This window comes from Heptranchias perlo, chromosome 20, assembly GCF_035084215.1.
Source record: "Heptranchias perlo isolate sHepPer1 chromosome 20, sHepPer1.hap1, whole genome shotgun sequence".
In the NCBI taxonomy this organism is placed as follows: Eukaryota; Metazoa; Chordata; class Chondrichthyes; order Hexanchiformes; family Hexanchidae; genus Heptranchias; species Heptranchias perlo.
The window spans coordinates 38,722,440-38,746,521 of NC_090344.1; the positions used below are offsets into that span (position 1 = coordinate 38,722,440).

The 24,082-nt window shown below is 46.5% G+C and overlaps 1 protein-coding gene across 3 annotated transcripts in view; it reads right to left on the minus strand.

Moving 5' to 3' along the window:
- The window catches only part of entpd4 (ectonucleoside triphosphate diphosphohydrolase 4), a 142,589-nt gene that overhangs the window by 88,257 nt on the left and 30,250 nt on the right, over window positions 1–24,082 (minus strand). The window contains exons 1-3 of one of the 3 annotated variants that reach the window (XM_068001031.1): window positions 10,525–10,719; window positions 3,790–3,998; window positions 1,452–1,825 (exon numbers count right to left, since the gene is read on the minus strand). In XM_068001031.1, the coding sequence (XP_067857132.1) occupies window positions 1,452–1,749 (298 nt within the window). In that variant the 5' untranslated portion in view covers window positions 1,750–1,825; window positions 3,790–3,998; window positions 10,525–10,719. Of the gene's footprint in view, window positions 1–1,451; window positions 1,826–3,789; window positions 3,999–10,524; window positions 10,720–16,938; window positions 16,942–24,082 lie in introns of those variants that run through there. The other 2 variants (XM_068001034.1, XM_068001030.1) reach the window with 2 other exon arrangements.

Genomic DNA, 24,082 nt, shown 5'->3' on the forward strand with positions numbered 1-24,082 from the left:
AGGACCTGATCCAGTCCAAAAACCCAAAAGGCCAGCACCAGCCCACCCATGTTTCTCGAGCTCAGTTTCAAATCTCACCGCATGATATTCCATGAGACCAACTCTGTTGATATAACTGACAGATAGGATTAGAGGAGATTTACTCGAATGGTCCCAGGGATGAGGGACTGCAGTTATGTGGAGAGACTGGAAAAGCTGGGATTGGTCTCCTTCGAGCAGAGAAGGTTAAGTGGAGATTTAATAGCGGCGTTCAAAATTATGAGGGGTTTCGATGGAGTAGATCGGGAGAATCCATTCCCGCTGGCAGGAGGTTCGGTAACCAGAGGACACAGATTTAAGATAATTGGCAAAAGAGCAAAAAGGGAGAGGAGGAGAAATACTTTTACGCAGCGAATTGTTATGACCAAGAATGCACTGCCGATTCATTAGTAACTTTCAAAAGGGAATTGGATATATACTTGAAAGGAAAAAATTTGCAAGGCTATGGGGAAAGTGGGACTAATTGGATAGCTCTTCAAAGAGCCGGCACAAGCACGATTCCATGATAGGCTTACTTAATGACGAGAAAGTGGTCAATTTACCTGGTGTGTCTATGTGTTATACGTTCATGTAAGGTTCGCCCAATAATTCCCCAAATCAAGTCCAAAACAATTGAACTAAAGCCTGTTGCTTGGCTGCAGAAACCACTTGTGCGGTTCAGCTGTTGTTCCCAGTTGTTGAAGTCAAGCTTCGGATCGGTCAGGATAGGATTACAGATGCAGTTACTGATGAAATAATAATGACATGAATAAATCCTGCTTTTGGCTGTTCACCGACCTTGTATGTTCCAGCTGCACTTGTTTTTTTTTAAATTGCATTTAGCTTGTTTTCCAAAGCAATTACTTTCCACTTAGAGCACAGGGAAATGGTCGAGTACGGACATAAAGTGCCGTTAAGGGAGCTCTGTGCAATGGGAAGGCACCAGGTGGAAGGAGAGAGAGCCCAGGGGTTATCAACAAATTGCCTTCGCGGCCTCCTTTTGGCCAGCCAAATTGGCTATCGATCAGAATCTGGAAGTGGATTTGCCACCTTCTCAATGGTGAAGGTGTGGGACCCAGGCCTTAAAACACCAGGGAGGTAACGTGATGGTGGCTGTTCTTCACTGCAAGGTGAGTATCATCACAGGAAAGGGAAAAAAACCCGGGGGCGAGGGGAAAGAAAGTTGACCTCTCTAACGGTCTTCCCTCCCACTGGAGAAAAGCCTGAGCTCTTCTCCCCTCCCCACCCCATCACAATCGCTTGGCCAAGAGCAGAGACTTGCTGTGCAGTTAATCACGAGATGTGGCACAGTAACAAAGTAAAGTGGGGTCGTATGGTGTCACCAAAGTTTGAAACCGTGTATTTCCAAAGATCTCCATAGACCTTCCAACCCACCATTAAAATAGACATAGTCCAATAGTAACTCAGTTTACCTTCCCCTCTGCCGTACTTGGCGCCAGGCACCCAGTTCTCCGCTTGAATGAAGCCCAGCTCTTTACAGATCACATTTGCTGTGGCAAAGGTGAACTCGTCATCGCACACGGTGCCCCACTCGCCATTATAGTAGACTTCAATTCGCCCCTCGTTCCCCTTCTTCCTCCGGCCTGCTAGTCGAAGTTGAATTCTGGGGACCTGTTGCTCTTCATTCTGCGCCAAGCAGAGAAGCTCAAAGGTGCAATGGAGAAACACCACTGCCAAACAGTGATGGAGAGCACAAAGGATGGCTTTCATTCTTCGTTCCTTGCTTGGACGGTGAAGAAATCTGTGCTATATTCTTCAATCTCCAGTTCCAGAGCTTGTCGATCTCCTGCAACAAACAAAACACAAAATTAGTTGGGACCAAAAAAATGAAGTTCGCCCTCAGGAGCATGATCTGCAGAAGATATTTTCCAACATTGATTTTCATTATACTGAACACAAGCATACTCCTGGAGCTATGGTGACTCATTTCAAACCACCAAGCTAAGAGATAGTCTACTAAAGGTTGGGCATGTGACATTGATGCCTCATTTTCTATTCCTCTTAGTTTGAACTTGCGGATACTCCAATGTTGTTCATGTTCAAATTTATCACTTTCACCCGGAAAAATGAATCATTTAACTTGAGACAAACACCAACTTGCATTTATGTAGCGCCTTTAACATACTAAAACATCCTAAGGCAGGAGCGTAATCAGACAAAAAAAATTGAGACCGAGCCAAAGAAGGAGAGGTGTGCAAAAGCTTGGTCAAAGAGGTAGGTTTTAAGGAGCATCTTGAAGGGGGAAAGAGAGGGGTGGAGAGGAACGGTACTGGCAGCAAACAGTGGCTGAAGTGACAGACGGTCCTGCTTCTCCAAGGAGGTACTTTTCAAGCTTGAACAGATGACCATTTACATGTGATAAACCAAGCTATCAACATCAGAAGGACACTAAGGAACATGTTCCATCATTGCGATAGAAGTCCAGTCAATATTTTTGAACAGTGCAGAACTCCAGAGCCCTGCCACAAAAAACAAACTGAAGAACTTATTTAGTACCTGTTAAGTAGCAACTCAAGACCATCAATCTTCTAATACTTGAGAAAATCACTGTGCAATTGTTCACTCTTGGGCTACACTACCTGCTGGCCTGAGGCTGAGAGGAGCAGATTACAATGTACAGCCCATGGTCCAGAGTTAGACTGTGAGCTGCGCACCACTGGGTGTCAAGCATGGAGCTCAGCCAGTGGAGCGCCATTCCTTGGAGTCGCAATGAGTTTGAACACCAAGAGATGTTGCCTTAAATACCCAGTGCTTCAATGAAGCAAGTGGTTAAATCCAGCCTGTGTTTGTAATGCAGCCATGAGATGCTGCAGATAAAGTTGTTTTCATCCAGAATAAATCTAATTTTTGTTTTCTTCATCACTCATTACTGGATTATTACGAATCCTAAAAGCAACACAACATTGGAGCAACATTTATTCATTCTTGGCATGTGGGTGTTGCTGGCAAAGCTGGCATTTATTGCTCATCCCTAGTTGCCCCTTGATAAGGTGGCGGTGGGCCTTTTTGAACTGCTGCAGTCCACGTGGTGAAGGTACTCCCACAGCGCTGTCAGGTAGGGAGCTCCAGGATTTTGACCCAGTAATGATGAAGGAACAGCGATATATTTCCAAATCAGTATGGTAAGTGACTTGTCGGGCAATTTGGGGGTGATGGTGTTCCCGTGCATCTGCTGCCCTTGTCCTTCTAGATGACGGAGGTCGCGGGTTTGGGAAGTGCTGTCGATGAAGCCTTGGCGAGTTGCTACAGTGCATCCTGTAGATTGTACACACTGCATTAGACATATCCACCTTCTTGTAATGTTAAAAGCAGTCTGCTTAATTTTTATGAAGTGTCTCGGCTGGTCCTAAATTGGCTTCTCCCTGGATCAGAGTTACACCTGGAGCAAAACCAGAGGGGTTTGAAAACAGCTACGGGAGGATTCTGAGTCTATACAGGTTAACAAAGCTGTTTCGTGTCAGGAGGACACTAGACCTGTTACCAGGAGACTCCATGGGTACTTTTCTCCATTGTCCCATACAAGGCAAACAGGCTACCATTGAAGACAAGGAGACGCACCTGACAGTTTCTGTCACTTCATGCTCTCCCCTCAGACTGAGAGTACACTGGGGAGGCCAACAGCCTTACCGCCTGCTGCTGTGCAAAACACACTCCCAAGGGCACAGCAACTTGGCGCGATTGCACAAAATTGCACCGGTTAGGCTGGGCAGAATTAGCGGAGCAGGTTGGCTCTCGTGTCAACCTACTCACCAGGTGAGAAACCAGCAGGTCCTCTCCATGCAGCTCCAGGAAGTTGCTATTAAGAGATCCCTGAAGTATCTGAAGGCCAGTCAGCAAGGGTGTGGGAACAGCATTCAGTTCTGCCACATGCTCTCCATCGTCAGACCAAAGTGTCCTCCACACAATCTAGAGTTACATCCCATCAAGGAGCAAAGTTTTCTTCTAGTTCTTGGGGAAATCTGCAAAGAGTACAAATGACATCTATTCAATAGTCTCCAGCAGAATTAACATTAGACTCTTATTATTTCCTTTTGCTGTTACTTTTCCAGCTACTATTACAGAAGTTGGACAATCTCAATATAAAAAGTTGAATATAAATACTGCATTTGTTTGGGTTAACTTGTGTATTTAGCTTGATTTAAAACAAATTGCAATGTAGTCAATTGCATAGCACACTAATACGTGGAGAACAGAACCAATTACCTCTGCTATTTATTTGAAATCACTTCATCATCCAGTGTCCTCTTTTCATCTCCATTCCAACGCCATAGCATGGTGCTTCCTTCACCCGAGGTTGAAGTCTGACAGCTCTGAGAATAGCAATGCCTCCTATATCCTATGGCCCTTTTGGTGGGGGTGGGGGGGGGGGTTTAGTGGTGAAGAACTTGGCTTTGCTTCTATCAAAAAATACTTTTTTTCCATGCAGAGGTGTTACAAAACTTAAAACAGTTCCTCAGCATCCAGCGAATACATTGCAGAAATTATAGTTCAATTAGATGTCTTAAGCATGAACCAGTCAACTTACTGAGAAGTCATTTGTCTTGGAAGCAGATTCAATGGTAGATGAAAAATTTGCAGGGCTATGGAGAAAGTGCAAGTGAGTGGGACTAAATGGATAGCTCTTTCAAAGAGCCGGCACAGGCACAATGGGCCGAATGGCCTCCTTCTGTGCTGTAAGATTCTATGATTCTATGAACATAAAAACTTATTTTATACAGAACTTTCTTTCTATTGCACAGAAAATCAACATTGTCGGAGAATAAAAGGCTTACCAATATCTGGAAGACTGCGCCCTCAAGTTAATTGGACCCTTCCCATTATAAATGGCTCATTTGCTTTTACTTCACAGGGGCTAAGTCTTAACAGTTGAATTAAACAAATAGCAGAAACTATGTTATTGCATGAATACCTTTAACGTCAAGAGTGGCATTTCATATTCAATGGTGGGGAAAAAATGACAAGACATATGGATAATAGTCTGTTCTAATTCTGCAGCTGCTGTCAACAGGCTCTGATGGCAAGTAGTTGAGGATTGTTTGAGCAAGACATCCAGCTGTTACTCACTGGGTTCGCCACACAAGTTTTTTGTTTAAAAAAAAAGCCATCTTTTAAACACAAGGTTCAACACTACTTATTAATATTTTGGTAATTTAACAAGTGAGAAGTCTGAACAGGATGATACCTGATATAGGCTTTTCATGGCAGGTTAATGGGGTTTAATGTGCTTACTTTTCACGACTGGAGGCAAAGACAAATGGTTCTTTCGACCTCATCAAGGTCAGGTTAAAAGCTAAACATTACAACCCCAGACGACCCGTGAGTGATGCTACAGGATACCCTCATAGCCAATTGCTATCAGGAAAATATTCTGAGAACTCATCTTCAAAGGAGTTTGGGGACTGAATGTGTCAATACAATTGGCGTTCCTTTTTTCCTTCCCTCTTTTATGTTCCCTTTGTGAAGTGCAGATCATTCACTGACCAAAGAGGTTCCAACACAGCTGAGTTAAAGCCCTCGCCCATCCCGTGACTGGCTTCAAGGAGGTGCTCCAAAGTGCCCGGGAAATGACTTGCCATCTCGTGTTTCTACTCCCCTGTTGGGAACTGGGGGAAAGGGGAGGGGGAAAGGGGAGGGGAGGTGGAAAAAGAGGTGCTTGTTGCCCTCCCAATTTGCACCAACTCAAATGGGGAGATCCCATTTGATGCAGGATCATGAATGTGAACCTGCGAGTTTCTGCCTGGTAACAAGTATCAGAGCACCAGAGCACAAAGGCAACACAGTACCCGATAATGTCATTCGATCAGATGTAGGCCCACTTGGAAACATCGCGAAAAAAGAAACCCTCTTAAATTGAAACTTTCTGGTCCCTCCTCATTGTTACAAGTCACAGAAGGGAAATCTGAATGTTTCTGACAGAGCATTGGGACAAGAAATGTTTTATCTGGCACTGCAAAATGGAAAACACATACAGCTAATTGACCAGAGGGTGAAAGCTGGAGCCAGGCTAATGCTCTTGCACAAATGGGCCCAAACAGGGAAACTGTCTCTATCCTTAATGAAAGGAAGAGGAAACAAATGTGGATGGTTCTCCTTTGTTCCCGTGATCATCCTGCAGTGTGTCCCTGTGCAAACAGGGTCTGCGTGCACTATTTCTCGAGAACAAGGCAGAGCCTTGGCTCATCACATCTGCACGGCAACCACCAACAGCAACTCCCCCCGCCCCCTGTCCCCCACCGGTCCATCACTTCCAATCTCTGCTGCACTCCTTCCCTGCATGAAGTGAGAGAAGAACGGGTATCATGTAATAGAAGCTTTGAAGTTCCTACAGATATTTTAAAATCTGGATTCAGGCGGATAATCCGGTTTCAATCTGAATGACTTCCGCCTGGGTCTCATGCAAATTATAACCAAAGGACGACAAGACGTGAAATCCAGATTCAAATAGGAGCCAGTGCCCACCTGGAAGAACGACATATATTTCTGCAGCGTCTTTCAGGTCACGGGACATCCCAAAGGTCTTGGCAGGAGAGCTGTCGCCACTGAGCAGGAAGTCCAAGAAAACTTTGGGGAGATGACCACAGGCACAGGCAAGGGGGCAAGCTTTGAGGAGGCACTGCTGCAGCGCTCTCCTGGCCGGCCTCCCATCTTCCACCCTCTGTAAACTTGAGCTCATCCAAAACTCTGCTGCCCACATCCTCACTCGCACCAAGTCCCGTTCACCCATCGCCCCCTGTGCTCACTGACCTACATTGGCTCCCGGTCCAGCAACACCTCAATTTTAAAATTCCCATCCTTGTGTTCAAATCCCTCCATGGCCTCGCCCCTCCCTATCTCTGTAACCTCCTCCACCCAGCCGTACAACCCTCTGAGGTCTCTGCGCTCCTCCAATTTTGTCCTCTCGCACGTCCCCGATTTCCTTCACTCCACCATTGGCAGCCGTGCCTTCAGCTGCCTCAGCCGCCTCAGCCCTCCGTTCTGGAATTCCTTCCCTAAACCTCTCTGCCTCTCTCCTTCTTGAAGACGCTTCTTAAAACCTACCTCTTTGACCAAGCTTTTGGCTGCCAGTCCTAATATCTCCTTACGTGGCTCGGTGTCAAATTTTGTCTGATAATCGCTCCTGTGAAGTGCCTTGGGACGTTTTACTACAGTAAAGGCGCTATATAAATGCAAGTTGTTTTTTTTTCCACAAGTCGTTGTTGTTGTTCTTCGAAGTTGTAAAATGGAAATCACAAAGAGAACGGGAGGAAGGAATAAGGATCCTAGAGTGGACAGACTGAAGGTTGCAGCATGGATGATAGAGTGGAGTGAAGTGGAGTGGAGTGGAGTGGAGTGGAGCAGGGACGTGCGACAGGTCACAGGGACATAGAGCTACATCCAAAGCAGGCACAGAAACCTCTGTGCAAGTTTCACATTACCCCAGTTTCAAACCATCTTCTAAAATGAGAGCAGGAACAAATACCACTTTGGAGTGGGAATTTTCTCTTGAGTTGTGCTGATTCCTAGTGATCAGTCGTTAAAACAAACTGGAAGAGTGAGCGTACTGAGCTGTACAGACCAGGACTGTCCCCGCGTATGAAAGAAGGCGGTCTCCTCCCTGTGTGTGACCTGCCTACCCTCCATGGCCCTTCACCTCACCCGCTTCTCGGTCCCACTGGCGCATCTCTGGTGTGGTCTACGCCGAGTTTGCCAATTTCATCCGAGGCATCCGTGGGGATGTGACGAGCTCACAGGAGGCGGCAGGAATTGTGTGGGGCGATGAGGGGGAAATCAGCCAAGGATCCTGTTCCCAATTTCTGTCCAGTGACAGCCTCCTTCCCCCTCATCCCGCCTTGCACTCCAGTTGAAGAGGGCACATGTGGAATTCAGCTGAAGTCAGGATCTGCCTTGGTTGCAGTCATGCCCCCACCATCCAATAGATTACCGTCACTCACTGTCCAGGTTCGGCAACAAGGAGTGGCCACTTGAACAAGGTTTCAGACCACTGCTGGTGGAACTAGAGCCAGATTAACAAGTCTTGGAGCCCTGGACGCCAAGAACATTCTGAGCCCCTTTGCATCCTGCCCTGATCCATTAAAACACAAACATGTAGTAGGATGCATGGAGACATAGGCCCCTGGGATGTTAACACATTGCATTAAGAAAGCAAATCATATCACAATATACTACGCTTGTACATCTGCATTAGGCCTCTTTCGTCCATTACCATACACCCTGGCAGGAGCCCCATATTTGTCTCATGCATTAATCCGCCCCCGGGTTAGGAGAGAGAAGGTTAAGGGGAGGTTTGATAGAGGTGTTCAAAATCGTAAATGGTTTTGATGGAGTAAATAAGGAGAAACTGTTTCCTGTGGCAGAAGGGTTGGTAATCAGACGACATAGATTTAAGGTGATCGGCAAAAGAGCCAGAGGCGACCTGGGGAAACAGTTTTTTACGCAGCGAGTTGTTAGGATCTGGAACGCACTGCCTGAAAGGGTGGCAGAAGCAGATTCAATAGTAACTTTCAAAAGGGAATTGGATAAATACTCGAAGGGGCAAGAATTGCAGGGCTATGGGGCAAGAGCAGGGGAATGGGACTAATTGGATAGCTCTTTCAAAGGGCTGGCACAGGCACGATGGGCCGAATAGCCTCCTCCTGTGCTGTACCTACTATGATACTACGGGTGGAACTGTATCCACTCCCCAGCACGAGAGGAGAGGGGAACAAAGGGGCGAGGAAGACCACCGGTGACCTGTGCCCTCCTGCGAGCCTGGATCTCAGACTTCTCCCTTCCTCGCTCATACGATTCATAGGGGGCACACTTCAGATGCAGGGATTTCTGGGCACAGTGGTGTCGTGGTCACTGGACTAATAATTCAAGGGCCTAGACTAGTAATCCAGAGGAACCCGAGTTCAAACCCCACCACAGCAGGTTGAGAATTTAAATTGAGTTGAAAAAATCTTGAAGTAAAAAGCTGGGATCAGTAAAAGTGGCCATGAAGCTGTCGTTTTTCAAGGTGATTGGCAAAAGAACCAGAGGCGACATGGGTTGTTATGTTCTGGAACTCACTGCCGTAAAGGGTGGTGGATGCAGATTCAATAGTAACTTTCAAAAGCAAATTGGATAAATACTTGAAGGGGAAAATCTGCTGGGCTCTGGTGAAAGAGCAGGGGAGTGGGACTAATTGGATAGCTCTTTCAAAGAACCGGCAGAGGCACGATGGGCCGAATGGCTTTCTGTGCTGTATCATTCTATGATTCAGGCGGATTATTGGATGGAATCTAGGAAACTTTCCTCCAGTTTGTTCTGTGTCTGGATGCATTGCACAGCACAAAATTCAACAGCTCCACAGCTAAGATTCCCCAGTAAAGCGCAGCAAACAGCAATATCATAATGCAAAATTGAAGACAGAGGAGAGATTTGGATTAAATATCTCAATTGCCTCAGTCATTTCGAAAACCTGGCAAATCTCGATCTTTAACATCCATCCGAGAGGGCAGACGGGGCCTCGGTTTAACATCTCATCGGAAAGATGCCACCTCCGACAGTGCAGCACTCCCTCCAGACTGCACTGGAGTGTCAGCCTCGATTTTGTGTTTGAACCCACAACCTTCTGACTCATAGGCGAGAGAGCCACGGCTGACACATTGATAAAAATGTGTCCAAAAGACACACATGAAAAAAGGCCGTTTAGCCTTCGACAGATCCCTCAAAACATGTGTCAGAAATTAAAAGCTAAACACAGTTGCCCATCAGTTCGAACATCAGGAGACAAGTAACAGGGCAGTGGGCTGATTTGTGTCCCTCGTTTGGGATCAGGGGAATCCCTGGAAAACAGGGCAAGTGTGTGCAGTTAAGCTTCGAGATCCAAGACTAATTTCCCCCTTTCTCGGTCAAACACTGCTCAAAAGATTTGGGTGAAATGCTTTGTTTCAACTCGGATATTGCTGTAACTCGATCTCCGGTTACGGAAAGGTGCTGGAATCAGCGCAAGCCAGTCTGTCTCAAATTTATACCCAAAGTTGCGTTGTTCTTCCTTCTCTCACCCACCTCCTCCCAGAGACTCCTGCAATCCCTGGGTAGAAACAATGCAAGAAGTACGTGACTAAGTTGCTCGCCAGACTAACGAGCCAGGCAGCAAACCAGGACGCATAGGAGCGCTTCAAATCTTTGAATTAAATAACTGAGAAAGCGATACTTTCCCTCCCGGATTAAACACACACACACATACAAACCTCAATTCATTTATCTAACCAGGTCTCTGCATATCTCACGAAGACAGCCACCCACACATTTTTAAGCCCCGTCTTATTTTGATATTCGAAGGCGTTTTATCGCAGAGCCGTTGCACCCAGTATGGACAGTATTACAAGATTTGTTCAGCATACAGCTGATTGAGGCTAACTTTTGTTAAATGCAGCCCAGGAAGAAAACTTTCTGGGAGGGGAGAAATCGTAAGGAACCTGGGTAATTTATACCAGAGTAATTTATACTGCATAAACTTACCAAGAATAAAGTTGTCCAAGTCCGACTCCCTTGGTTCAGATGAGATCCCGAATCTCTTGCTGAGCAGGAGAGCTGATCCCGTCCAGTTGTCCGACCGCCGCCTCTCCTTCAATGCAAAGTCAACTCCCAGAGATTGTCCTGTTCTTCAGCTCCCCAGCCCAAACTTTCAGCTGATGGATCTCCCTGTGCCTTGTCAGTTTCTCCCGCCCTCCTGCCAGAGCTCATTGGTGCACACAACGATGATGTAATGGCTCGAGCAGCAGCAGCCAATCAGCAAAGGGATTCCCTCAATCCAAAAAAAGTTGCGAGCTGCGATTTGTTTCCGAGACAGGAACCTGAGTTTGGCATCGTGACAACGGCACAAAAAAATGGGACACCCTCCTGCTGATATTAAATCGTTAAACTACAAGTAACGACAAACACACATACAAACTCACACACAAGCACACACACATGAGGGAGGAAGGAATAGAAGGATATGCTGATCGGGTTGGATGAAGAGAGGTGGGAGGAGGCTCGTGTGGAGCATAAACGCTGGCACAGGCTCGATGGGCCGAATGGCCAGTTTCTGTGCTGTGGACCAGATGTAACACCACACATAAGCACAAACGTACAAACACACACACAAATACAAACACACACAAATTCGCAACCCCTCTGATAATGAAGCAGTCCGAGCCCGCATGCAGCAAGACCGGGACAACATCCAGGCTTGGGCTGATCAGTGGCAAGTAACATTCGCGCCAGACAAGTGCCAGGCAATGACCATCTCCAACAAGAGAGAGTCTAACCACCTCCCCTTGACATTCAACGGCATTACCATCGCCGAATCCCCCATCATCAACATCCTGGGGGTCACCATTGACCAGAAACTTAACTGGACCAGCCATATAAATACTGTGGCTACAAGAGCAGGTCAGAGGCTGGGTATTCTGCGGCAAGTGACACACCTCCTGACTCCCCAAAGCCTTTCCGCCATCGACAAGGCACAAGTCAGGAGTGTGATGGAATACTCTCCACTTGCCTGGATGAGTGCAGCTCCAACAACACTCAAGAGGCTCGACAAAGCAGCCAGCTTGATTGGCACCCCATCCACCGCCTAAAACATTCACTCCCTTCACCACCGGCGCACAGTGGCTGCAGTGTGTACCATCCACAGGATGCACTGCAGCAACTCGCCAAGGCTTCTTCGACAGCACCTCCCAAACCCGCCACCTCTACCACCTAGAAGGACAAAAGCAGCAGGCACATGGGAACAACAACACCTGCATGTTCCCCTCCAAGTCACACACCATCCCGACTTGGAAATATATCGCCATTCCTTCATCGTCGCTGGGTCAAAATCCTGGAACTCCCTTCCTAACAGCACTGTGGGAGAACCTTCACCACATGAACTGCAGCGGTTCAAGAAGGCAGCTCACCACCACCTTCTCAAGGGCAATTAGGGATGGGCAATAAACGCTGGCCTCGCCAGCGACACCCACATCCCATGAACGAATAAAAAAAAACATACATACATTCAAACACACACAGGCATGTTTCAGCTTTTTTTTAAAAAAGGAATAAAGTATCATTTAGCCCCACAAGCCCCTCCCCCCCTTGCTTGGTTGAAACCCCACTGACCCATCTTCTCACCAAATCCGTCTAACTCTCATGTTGAACTTGTTCACATTCACTTACTTCAATGTCATTCCCTGTTTGTTTCTTCCCCACGCTGATCACCCTTCGTGTGAAATCGCTCTGCCTGGATTCCCTTTTTCTTTTCTCGCAATTCCCAAATGTTGGCTGTTGAAACCTTCACCAGTGTGAACAGCCCTCACGCTTGTTACACCAGCCAATACTCACACACAGCACAAGCAGCATTTCCCCACCAGAGCCACGACACAAGAACACGGGAATTGCGAGATGAACAAAGACCAAGGTCCATCTAGTTCGCCTTCTACCATCCTGGTAGTCGCCTGATACAATCATAATGGAGTTGTTGATTAATCAGAGCAATCAATCTCCATCAATTAGACTATAACAGATCCTGACATGAGACGAGGCAAACCCCAGTGGTGGGGATCTTTGTGAACCATAGGTCCAAAGTCACCTGTTCCTCCTGAGCTTGCTACACCTCCCACATGTCATGTCTCAAATTACTCATATACTGTACTGAAGCAGAGAATCACACCAACATACAAAAAAGGGCAAAAATCGTTCAGCTGCCCCATCAAGCCCAACTGTAGTGCTGAAGACTTGTGCTCCAGAACTAGCCATGCCTCTGGCCAAGCTGTTCCAGTACAACTGCAACACTAGCATTTACCCGACAAAGTGGAAAATTGCCCAGGTATGTCCTGTCCACAAAAAGCAGGACAAATCCAATCCGGCTAATTGCCGCCCCATTAATCTACTCTCAATCATCAGCAAAGTGATGGAAGGTGCTTCAACAGTGCTATCAAGCGGCACTTACTCATCAATAACCTGCTCACCTATGCTCAGTTTGGGTTCCGCCAGGACCACTTGGCTCCAGACCTCATTGCAGCCTTGGTCCAAACATGGACAAAAGAGCTGAATTCCAGAGGTGAGGTGAGTGACTGCCCTTGACATCAAGGCAGCATTTGACCGAGTGTGGCACCAAGGAGCCCTACTAAAATTGAAGTCAATGGGAATCAGGGGGAAAACTCTCCAGTGGCTGGAGTCATACCTAGCACAAAGGAAGATGGTAGTGGTTGTTGGAGGCCAATCATCTCAGCCCAGGACATTGCTGCAGGAGCTCCTCAGGGCAGTGTCCAAGGCCCAACCATCTTCAGCTGCTTCATCAATGACCTCCCCTCCATCATAAGGTCAGAAATGGGGATGTTTGCTGACGATTGCACAATGTTCACTTCCATTCGCAACCCCTCAGATAATGAAGCAGTCCGTGCCTGCATGCAGCAAGATCTGGACAACATCCAGCTTGGGCTGATAAGTAGCAAGTAACATTTGCGCCAGACAAGTGCCAGGCAATGACCATCTCCAACAAGAGAGAGTCTAACCACCTCCCCTTGACATTCAATGGCATTACCATTGCCGAATCCCCCACCTACAACATCCTGGGTGTCACCATTAACTAGAAACTTAACTGAACCAACCATATGAATACTGTGGCAACATGAGCAGGTCAGAGGCTGGGTATTCTGCGGCGAGTGACTCACCTCCTGACTCCCCAAAGCCTTTCCACCATCTACAAGGCACAAGTCAGGAGTGTGATGGAATACTCTCCACTTGCCTGGATGAGTGCAGCTCCAACAACACTCAAGAAGCTCGACACCATCCAAGATAAAGCAGCCCGCTTGATTGGCACCCCATCCACCACCCTAAACATTCACTCCCTTCACCACCGGCGCACTGTGGCTGCAGTGTGCACCATCCACAGGATGCACTGCAGCAACTCGCCAAGGCTTCTTCGACAGCACCTCCCAAACCCGCGACCTCTACCACCTAAAAGGACAAGGGCAGCAGGTACATGGGAACAACACCACCTGCACGTTTCCCTCCAAGTCACACATCATCCTGACTTGGAAATATATCGCCGTTCCTTCATCGTCACTGGGTCAAAATCCTGGAACTCCCTACCAACAGCAGTGTGGGAGAACCTTCACCACACGGACTGTAGTGGTTCAAAAAGGCAGCTCACCACCACCTTCTCCAGGGCAATAAATGCTGGCCTTGCCAGCAACACCCACGTCCCATGAATGAATAACAAAAAACTCAACCAGTCAACGGTGCAACCTCAGACATTGTTCACACATTCCCAAACCATGCTAACTCCAAGGAGAAGCAAAAGAGTGAAGAACCTGCAGCCAATTCAGGGAAAGCTCTGGGAAATCGCTCTCCAACTCCCTGAGGTTCCAGAAGCCCATGACTTACCCATCACTCATTGTAATCCAGCAACGAAGGGGCAACAGTAACTGGAAAGGTCCCCTTCTCTCAGCAACACACTCTCGAATACCCCCAGTCCCAGTTTCTGAAAGATGGTGAAAGCTGGCTATAGGGACACAGTGCAGATTCTGTTATTCGTGCACAGCGGCAAAACTAACATGTTAATAAGTCAATAAATACAGGAGACACTCTCGCTGCTTGCTACCGTGAGCCCCAAATAGATGGAAATAGGATGGCCTCCTGAGATCCCCAGTGCAAAGCTCTAGGAATACATTGGTCTTAGTTTAAAAAGCTCTGCTGTACACAAGGCACAGATGTAATTAGGTATACGCTTCAGCCACAAGAACCAGGAAAATTTCAGGACCGAACCCCAAATCGTGCCTGTTAGCCGGGAGGCGGCTCCAATGGGCCTGAGCTCCCCTGGGTTAGGGAAGGAACAATCAGCCAGGTTCTTTGATCCCTACGACTGCTACAGCACCCTCTGCTGGTAATGCATGTGTGTGTATGGGCATTGGGTCATGGCAGGACTGCACGAGACTGTCCTGCACACAACACTCACTGTCCAAGCTCACACAGGACACTTTCCAAATTGGCTGCATGTTTGTTTTGCACAAGGTTATGGACAGAGATGAGATGGCTTCATATTTTCCACTGCAGAACTGGCATGACCACAGACACAGCTTGACTGCCGCCAACCCTAAGTTCAGCCAAAGCACCATGAACAGGTCAACAACAATTTGCATTCATATTGCGTCTTTAACGGAGTAAAACGTCCCAAGGCGCTTCACAGGAGCAATTGCCAGCCAAAATTTGACACCGAGCCACGTCAGGAGACATTAGGTCAGACAAGCTCAGAGCTTCGGTCGAATGAATTCAACCCCACCTGCAAACAGGAATTTTCTCCACTTTGCTTTGCCACCATTTTCTATTCGCGTTTCATTCACATCTTTTAAAATGTGTTTTGTAGTTTGTTATTCCTGTCACTGGAGGTTACGGGGCAGCTGTGGTACTGTAAGCAAGCAAATGCCAATACTTGCCAGGGTAAAGGGTTAAAGGCAAAGAAGCAATACTTCACTGCCCACATTACCAACAATCTGCACCTCCTCTTCAAAGCCCCTTATACCACATAGATGTCGGCCTTGGCTCAGTGGGAGTGCACTATCCCTGAGTCAGAAGGTTGTGGTTTCAAGCCCCAATCCAGAGACTTAGGCACATAATCCAGGCTGACACTGAGGGAGTGCTTCACTGTCGGAGGTGCCGTCTTTCAAATGAGATGCTAAACCGAGGCCCCGTTTGCCTTCTCAGGTGGACGGTAAAGATCCTGTGGAAGTATTCGAAAGAGAGCAGGGGAGTTCACCCCGGATGCCCTGGCCAATATTTATCCCTCAACCCATGTTACTAAAACAGATCATCTCACTACTGTTTGTTGGACCTCGTGCGCAAATTGGCTGCTGCGTTACCCTGCATTACAACAGTGACCATATTTAACAAGTATCTTATTGGCTGTAAAACATTTTGGGATGTTCTGAGGTTGAGAGACGTGCTATATAAATGCAAGTTCTTTCTTATTACTGTCCACAAGGCACAGCCTGTTGAGTGCACTTACCTTATCCCAAATATTCAGTTTGCACCCTGACAATGAGCATCGATTCCAAAAGCTTCCAGCCCACATCCTGAATGCCAAACCAAGAGCTCAAACTGACCCCATACTTGCTGTTGAACAGTAAGAGACCCTGAGTGGGGCACAAGTGGTTTTAGTTGAAAGAGCATTGAGGTCCAGAGCCCAGAGTGGCACTGCCAAAAACCTCCTTTAGCTCTGGTAAACCAGGTGTGCCTCATGCTGGAATGGATCCATGCCCATCACTGGATTGTGACGGAGCAAGAAGGCTTTCACCCCTTGCCCATCTCTACCCTCCCGTTCACAGCTCACTCCAATAGACTCAGGCACACAACGGTCTCACCCGCTGACATTTGAGCCTCAAGGGTACATCAGTACAACAAAATCTCAAAGGATCTGTAGGACAGTGAGGGACAATACTGAGACCCTCACTGCTGCTGCAAACCAGGGCTACTGTATCTCATTGAACACTCCCAAATGCTGAAAATGGCAGGTTGATCAGACAGATCCCACTTCAAAGGAAATAAGACTCAGCACTGGTTTAAAATTACATATTACATGGATTTTACAGCACAGAAACAGGCCCTTCGACCCAACTGGTCTCTATGCTCCACACGAGTCTCCTCACACCCTACTTCATCAAACCCAATCAACATATCCTTCTATTCCTTTCTCCCTCATGTACTTATCGAGCTTCCCTTTAAATGCATCTATGCCAGTCGCCTCAACTACTCCTTGTGGGAGCGAGTTCTACATTCTAACCACTCTCTGGGTTATTGGATTTATTCATGGTTTTCTTATATTTATGGTCCCTAGTTTTGGAATCCTCCACAAGTGGAAACATCCTCTCTACGTCTATCCTATTGAACCCCTTCATAATCCCAAAGATAGACAGCCTCCTCTCGAACCCAAAGATTGATCAATGTCACCCAACAGTGCTGGAGGCACTCATCACCCCCTCCCCCACCCCCACCCCAGTCCCAAACCCAAATCACTATGTCAGTGTTACACTATCCTCAACTTAATGGGGCCATCTCCCACTATAGCCCTTTGAAAATGACCTTAGCACAGGAAAGATAGCATGAAACCCACACTTCTTCGACAGCACCTCCCAAACCCGCGACCTTCACCACCTAGATGGACATGGGCAGCTGATGCATGGCAACACCGCCACTTCCCAGTTCCCCTCCAAGTCACACATCATCCCGACTTGGACATATATTGGCATTTCCTTCTTGAAATTCCTGGAACTCCCTATCCAACAGCACTGTGGGAGCACCCTCACCACGCGGACTGCAGCAGTTCAAGAAGGCGGCTCACCACCACCTTCTCAAGGGGCAACTAGGGAAGGGCAATAAATGCCGGCCTCGCCAGCGATGCCCACATTGTGAGGATGAATTATTCTTTTTTTTAATAACTGTAAACTGCACAATAACCAACGCAGAAGCCAAGGCATCGCCACACCCCCCATATTGGTCCATAGATGGTCCTTGATTCATGCTGGAGAAGCTGTGAAGGGAAGAGTAACCAACAGTCTCCAAACTGTAAACAATGAGAATATGAAATAACCAGATGTGATCCGAAAGCACAAATGCCGTCACGTATCAGTGATACAGACCAATCGGTATCTGCAGTGCCAGCACAAACACATACCCGGCACATAAAACACGTAGGATAGATATATATATAATAAAAATATGACAGATGCCCTGGAATCATTTCAAAGCACTTTATCTAGCTTCAGAAACTGCTGAGACTTGCCTATATCCAAGTTTCCACTGAGCCAAGGAGTGATTTTACATTCTTTCTTTTAAATTGAAAACAAATTTTTAAAAATTGCAACCCGAACGTCCCGACTCCTGCGCAGATACAGAACAGATGCACAATCGACTTGTACGTTTGCTTGAAAGGTTACGTTGTGATAAGGTGCTAATTACTGTGCTTTAACACTCCAGCACACCGCAAGTGCGAGAAGCTGCAGTACGTGACATTTAGACTGAAGGTTCTGTAGCTGGATGGAGAATATTTTATCACTGCCATTTCTTTTTTGGCACCGAGCTTCCCAGTCGCGGATCTTCCCTCCCTTCTCTTGTGCCTCTTCCCCTGGCCACTCGCCTTTTCTTTGAAAGAAAGAACGAGGATTTATATAGTGCCTTTCATGACCTCAGGATGTCCTAAAGTGCTTCACATCCAATGATGTACTTTTGAAGTTACAGTTATTGTAGTTATGTAGAGTTATTGTAGTTATGTAGACAATCAACGGCGGCCAATTTGCGCACAGAAAGGACTCACAAACATAAATGACTAGTTAATCGTTAATTTGATTGCGAGATGAACATTGACGTCTCACACATAAGAAATAGGAGCAGGAGTAGGCCGTACGGCCCCTCGAGCCTGCTCCACCATTCAATAAGATCATGGCTGATCTTCTACCTCAACTCCACTTTCCCACCCTATCTCCATATCCCTTGAGTGTCCAAAAATCTCTCAATCTCAGTCTTGAATATACTCAACGACAGAGCATCCACAGCCCTCTGGGGTACAGAATTCTAAAGATTCACTACCCTCTGAGTGAAGAAATTCCTCCTCGTCTCAGTCCTAAATGGCCGACTCCTTATCTTGAGACAATGACCCCTTGTTCTGGACTCTCCAGCCTCTCAGCATCCATCCTGTCAAGCCCTCTAAGAATTTTATATGTTTCAATGAAAATCACCTCTCATTCTTCTAAACTCCAGAGAATAAAGGTCCATCCTACTCAATCTCGCCTCATAGGACAACCCTCTCATCCCAGGAATCTCTCTTGTGAACCTTCGTTGCACTCCCTTCTAAGGCAAGTATATGCTTCCTTCGGTGAGAAGACCAAAACTGTGCACAGTACTCCAGGTGTGGTCTCACCAGAGCCCTATATATTGAAGCAAGACCTCCTTACTCTTATCCTCCAACCCCCTTTGCAATAAAGGCTAACGTACCATTTGCCTTTCTAATTGCTTGCTGTACCTGCATGTTAACTTTGTGATTCGTGTACAAGGACACCCAAATCCCTCTGACTACCAACATTTCTTAGTCTCTCACCTTTTAAAAAAATATTCTGCTTTTCTATTCTAGCTACCAAAATGGATAAGTTCATATTTCCCCACATTATACTCCATCTCCTTCTCACCCACTCCCATAACCTGCCTACAGGTTAAATGGATACATGAGACACGGTCCCCTTATCCAAGTCATTGATATATATTGTAAACAGCTGAGGCCCAAGCACTGATCCTTGTGGCACCCCACTAGTTACAACCTGCCAACCCGAAAATGACCCGTTTATTCCTACTCTCTGTTTTCTGTTAACCAAGTCTCAATCCACGCTAATATATTACCCCCAATCCCATGAGCTCTGATTTTATGTAACAACCTCTTGTCACAAAAGGCTGCCCCTCTGACAACACAGCACTCCCTCAGTACTGCATTGAAGTGCCAGTCTCGGTTATGTGCTCAAGTCTCTGGAATAGGACTTGATTCCACGACCTTCTAACTCAAAAGCAGGAGTGCTACCAAATGAACCAAGGCCAATACTGCCACAGTATCACCTGTGTTTTGCCACTCCCCGTACATGTTCTTTCTCCCTCTGAACATCTTTATATTCCTGTGGTGAAATCGCCGCCTCACGTGTGGGTCTTGCACGGCCGACGTCTTCTCCTCGTGTAAATGACCTCCCTGACCTCATTCTGCCATCAGTTTCTTGTGGGTCCTTACATGTACTGTTGGAGTGACTTCCTCTATTGATCTGCCTGGCCTGCAGGAGGCCCCCTGCAGACTTCAAATGAAAAGAAAGGCTTGCATTTATACAGCGTCTTTCACAACCGTGGGACGTTCCATCGCGCTTAACAGCCAATGATGTACTTTTGAAGTGTAGTCACTGTTCTAATGTAGGAAACGCGGCAGCCAATTTGTGCACAGCAAGGTCTCACAAACAGCAATTTGATAATGACAAGATAATCTGTTTTCAGTGATGTTGGTTGAGAGATAAATATTGGCCAAGACACCGGGGAGAACTTCTTCAAAATAGTGAGGGGGCAGACGGGGTCTCGGCTTAATGTCTCATCTGAAAGACGGCACCTCCGACAGTGCAGCACTCCCTCAGTATTACATTGGAGTGTCAGCCTGGGTTACAGGTTCAAGTCTCTGGAGTGGGGCTTGACAGAGGCGAGAGTGCTACCCACTGAGCCACAGCTGATACCCAATGTAAAAGCGGGAGAACAATACAGGGAAGGTTTGTTTTGGTTTCGCACTCCCAGGTGCGGACAAGCCAATATGCCAAAATACAGATGTACCTCAGCTCGCCATCTATTTTGTTTCAACCTCAGCTGGCTTTTGATGCAGAGTCTTTCTCCCTCAGCTGCTGCATTCTCATCACTTTCTGCTTACACTTCCAACAGGAGTGACTAATTTGGTACCTACAGAAAGGAATGTTGCTCAGATTATCAATGTGTGGACCTCAGTCAAGCTCCCCTAAAAACATCACCTTGATGGATTTGATCAGTGAACATGGCTTGACAAATACATTCAGCTCCTACGGTGCAATCCTTTACTCTGATATATTTGACATTCCTCCTGTGTTCTTGAGAAGAATCCAAGACTACATACTTTGCAAAAAAAAAAATTGGCACTAAATATAGGAAGGGAAAATGTGTTTACTGGTGAATTCTCAAAATGCATCAACACTCACCTCACCGACAGATTGAGCGTGATAATGGTGAACGGGAGACCTCTTGTGGCACCGATAGGAAATTGCAGGAAAACAATTTGCCAAGACACATTCCACAACTATGAAGAGCTTCACACCAGGAACACTTGCTTTAAAAAAAACTAGCATTTATGCAGCGCCTTTCACAAACTCAGGATACCCCAAAACGCTTTACAGCAAATGAAGTATTTTCTTGAAGTGTTTATTCAGCCCTTTCCACTCATTACCCAAAGTGTTACCTATTTCCTGCAAGAAATGTTTGCAATTTTCTTGTTCAAAGGCAGTATTGTAGTAACGTAGTAATGCTTTGGGCAGGAGAACACCATTGGTCCGTCTAGCTTCCTCTTCCAAACCCTCAGCAGGTTCCTTGCAGTGATTCAGGAAGCAATAGCCTTGAATCCTATTTCATACAGGCCCTTTATGAAAATCTACTCTGATTTCCTGTTCCATCACCCTGCTGGAAATCTATTGCACAATTCGATCACCCTCTTACTGGAAAAAATGTGGACTAAATTTCTTATTTTCTATTGACATACTTAACTTCAAGTTGTGTCTCCTCATCCTTGAATACTGTGCTTCATAAAAGAATTTTCCTGGATCTAAATTCTCCATATCCCTGAAAACTCTAAAGACCTCGGTCTAGCACTGCTTCATCTTCCTCTTCTGAAGAGAGTAAAGTCCCATGCTCGACTTTTCTTCCTCATAACCCACCCCTCTAACTTCAAGAATCAGCCACATAGCCCTCCTCTGGACTCCCTCTCATAATTTTACATTTTTCCTGTCTCATTGCTGTTTGTGGGATCTTGCTGCCGCGTTTCCTACATTACAACAGTGACTACACACTTCAAAAGTACTTCATTGGCTGTAAAGCGCCTTGGGATGTGCTGAGGTCGTGAAAGGCGCTATATAAATGCAAGATCTTCCTTTTAACAGAATGCTCCTGCTCATCTTACTACTTGTTAGAATCAGAAAGTCCTGCAAGAGAAACTCTCGCTTTCTTCTATGTCTTCTCCGATTAGCCACTGAATACTGCTGGAAAGGAAGCAGGCATTCCTGCTTAACTGCCCCGCTCATGTGCAAGTGGAGGGGCTCAACCCCCGCTCCCCCCGCCCCCCCCCCACCCCGGGGCAGGCATCAAGCAGATCACAAGAGTTGTGACTCTTTACCTCAACTCTAACTCTTGAGCAGCAGGCGGGATTTGTCCATTGAATTCACTGCAAGCAGCTCAGTTTGATCCAACATAAAACATGCCTGATGGAGCGGAGGAATGAACGCATCGTGGGCTGACTGAACCGTGAAAGGCAAGGAGGCCACAGATGAAAGTACCGCTGGGGGCACTCACGAACTGAGCATTCTTTCAGGTTGTAGCTCGGCATTTCACTTCAGGTGTGTGTGTTCGTTCTATTCCTCTTGTTTGTTTATTTACATCAAGCCCAGCCCTGTGAGAATACCAACAAGTGCCAAATGGTCAACATGAATTGAAACCAAAGGAGCAGCTCTGATATTATTCACCTGGTGTGAGCTGCTGTCATTCAAAGGAAGCAATTAAAAACTTGCATTTATATCGCGCCTTTCACGACCTCAAGACGTCCCAAAGCCCTTTACAGCCAATGAAGTACTTTTTAAGTGTAGTCGCTGCTGTCATGTAGGAAACTCAGCAGCTAATCTGCGCACAGCAAGGTCCCATAAACAGCCATTGTCCAGATAATCTGTATTTCAGATGTTGGTTGAGGGATTGGCCAGGGGAGAACTCCTCTGCTCTTCTTTGAATAGTGCCATGGGATCTTTAATGTCCACCTGAGGGGACAGACGGGGCCTCGGTTTAACGTCTCATCTAAAAGACAGCACCTCCAACAGTGGAGTGTCAGCCTAGATTTTGTGCTCCAGTCTCTGGAGCAGGACTTGAACCCACAACCTTCTGATTCAGAGTGCTACCACCAAACCACGACTGACACATCTTAAACTGTTGTCCTTAACTACGTTATATATCGGGAATATTTTTCGAGTGACCCAAGATGATAACCTGTCTTCATGCTGATTCACGTCCACTGCAGTCTGCACATCCAAGTACGCACAGGACTGTTGGAGCGTGGGATGCTTGGCCACATGGAGTGGCTGAGACACAGAGACCAATGCATTTAAGGAAAAAAATTATAAAATATTAAAAACAGAAGACGATACAGGGCCACGGGGAGACAGCAGGATTAGTTTTGGATTGCTCGAGCAAAGAGTCGGCACAGACACAATGGGACGAATGGCCTCCTTCTGTACTTCAGCTTCCATGGAGGATTTTTCGTGTGTGTGTGTGTGTGTGTGTGTGTGTGTGTGTGTGTAGGAAGCAATCAACAATTATAGAATATACAGCACAGGAAGGAGGCCATTTGGCCCATCATGCACGTGCCGACTCTTTGAAAGTCCCACTCCCCTCCTCTTTCCCCGTAGTCCTGCAATTTTTTTCCTTTTCAACTATACATCCAATTCCCTGTTGAAAGTTACTACTGAATCTGCTTCCACCACCCTTTCATGCAGTGTATTCCAGATCATAGCAACTCGCTTCTTTTGCCAATTACCTTAAATCTGTGTCCTCTGGTTACCGACCTTCCCGCCAGTGGAAACAGTTAAATTATATTCATTTCACGATCCTTCTTGGTCTCACATGTTTGCACCCATCAAAATCAAATCTAATTAACTGAAGTGCAATTTATAAACTGAAATATAGCTTTCTTTGTATGGTTTACTCATAACTGTTTCATGATTCCATTAAAATACTGATTGAGTGCATGCAGTGAAATTCAGTCTGTAAGAATAAGTAAAACCAGACCATTGCTTATCTCTATGGTAACTGATGGACACACTGATCGTACCGTAACTGCACAGAGACATCAGTGAACGGTGTTCGCGAGGTACTTAGCACAAAATCTAAATCCACTGCAGGCTTGTGACTTTTGTTTTATTATTCATTCTCGGGATGTGGGTATCGCTGGCAAGGCCGGCATTTATTGCCCATCCCTAAACGGAGAGGCTTGCTAGGTCACTTCAGCGGGCAGTTAAGAGTCAACCAGCTTGGTGTGGGACTGGAGTCACATATAGGCTTGACCGTGTAAGGATGGCAGGTTGCCTTCCCTAACGGACATAATGAACGAGTTTGGTTTTTTACAACAATCCAACAGCTTCATGGTCACTCTTACTGATACCAACTTACTTTTCTATTTCCAGATTTGTGAGAACTACAAAGGCAGGAGAGTTAACTTCGAAAGAAATAGCAGAGAAAAAAGTAGAATGTTAGCAATGCTGAAAAAATG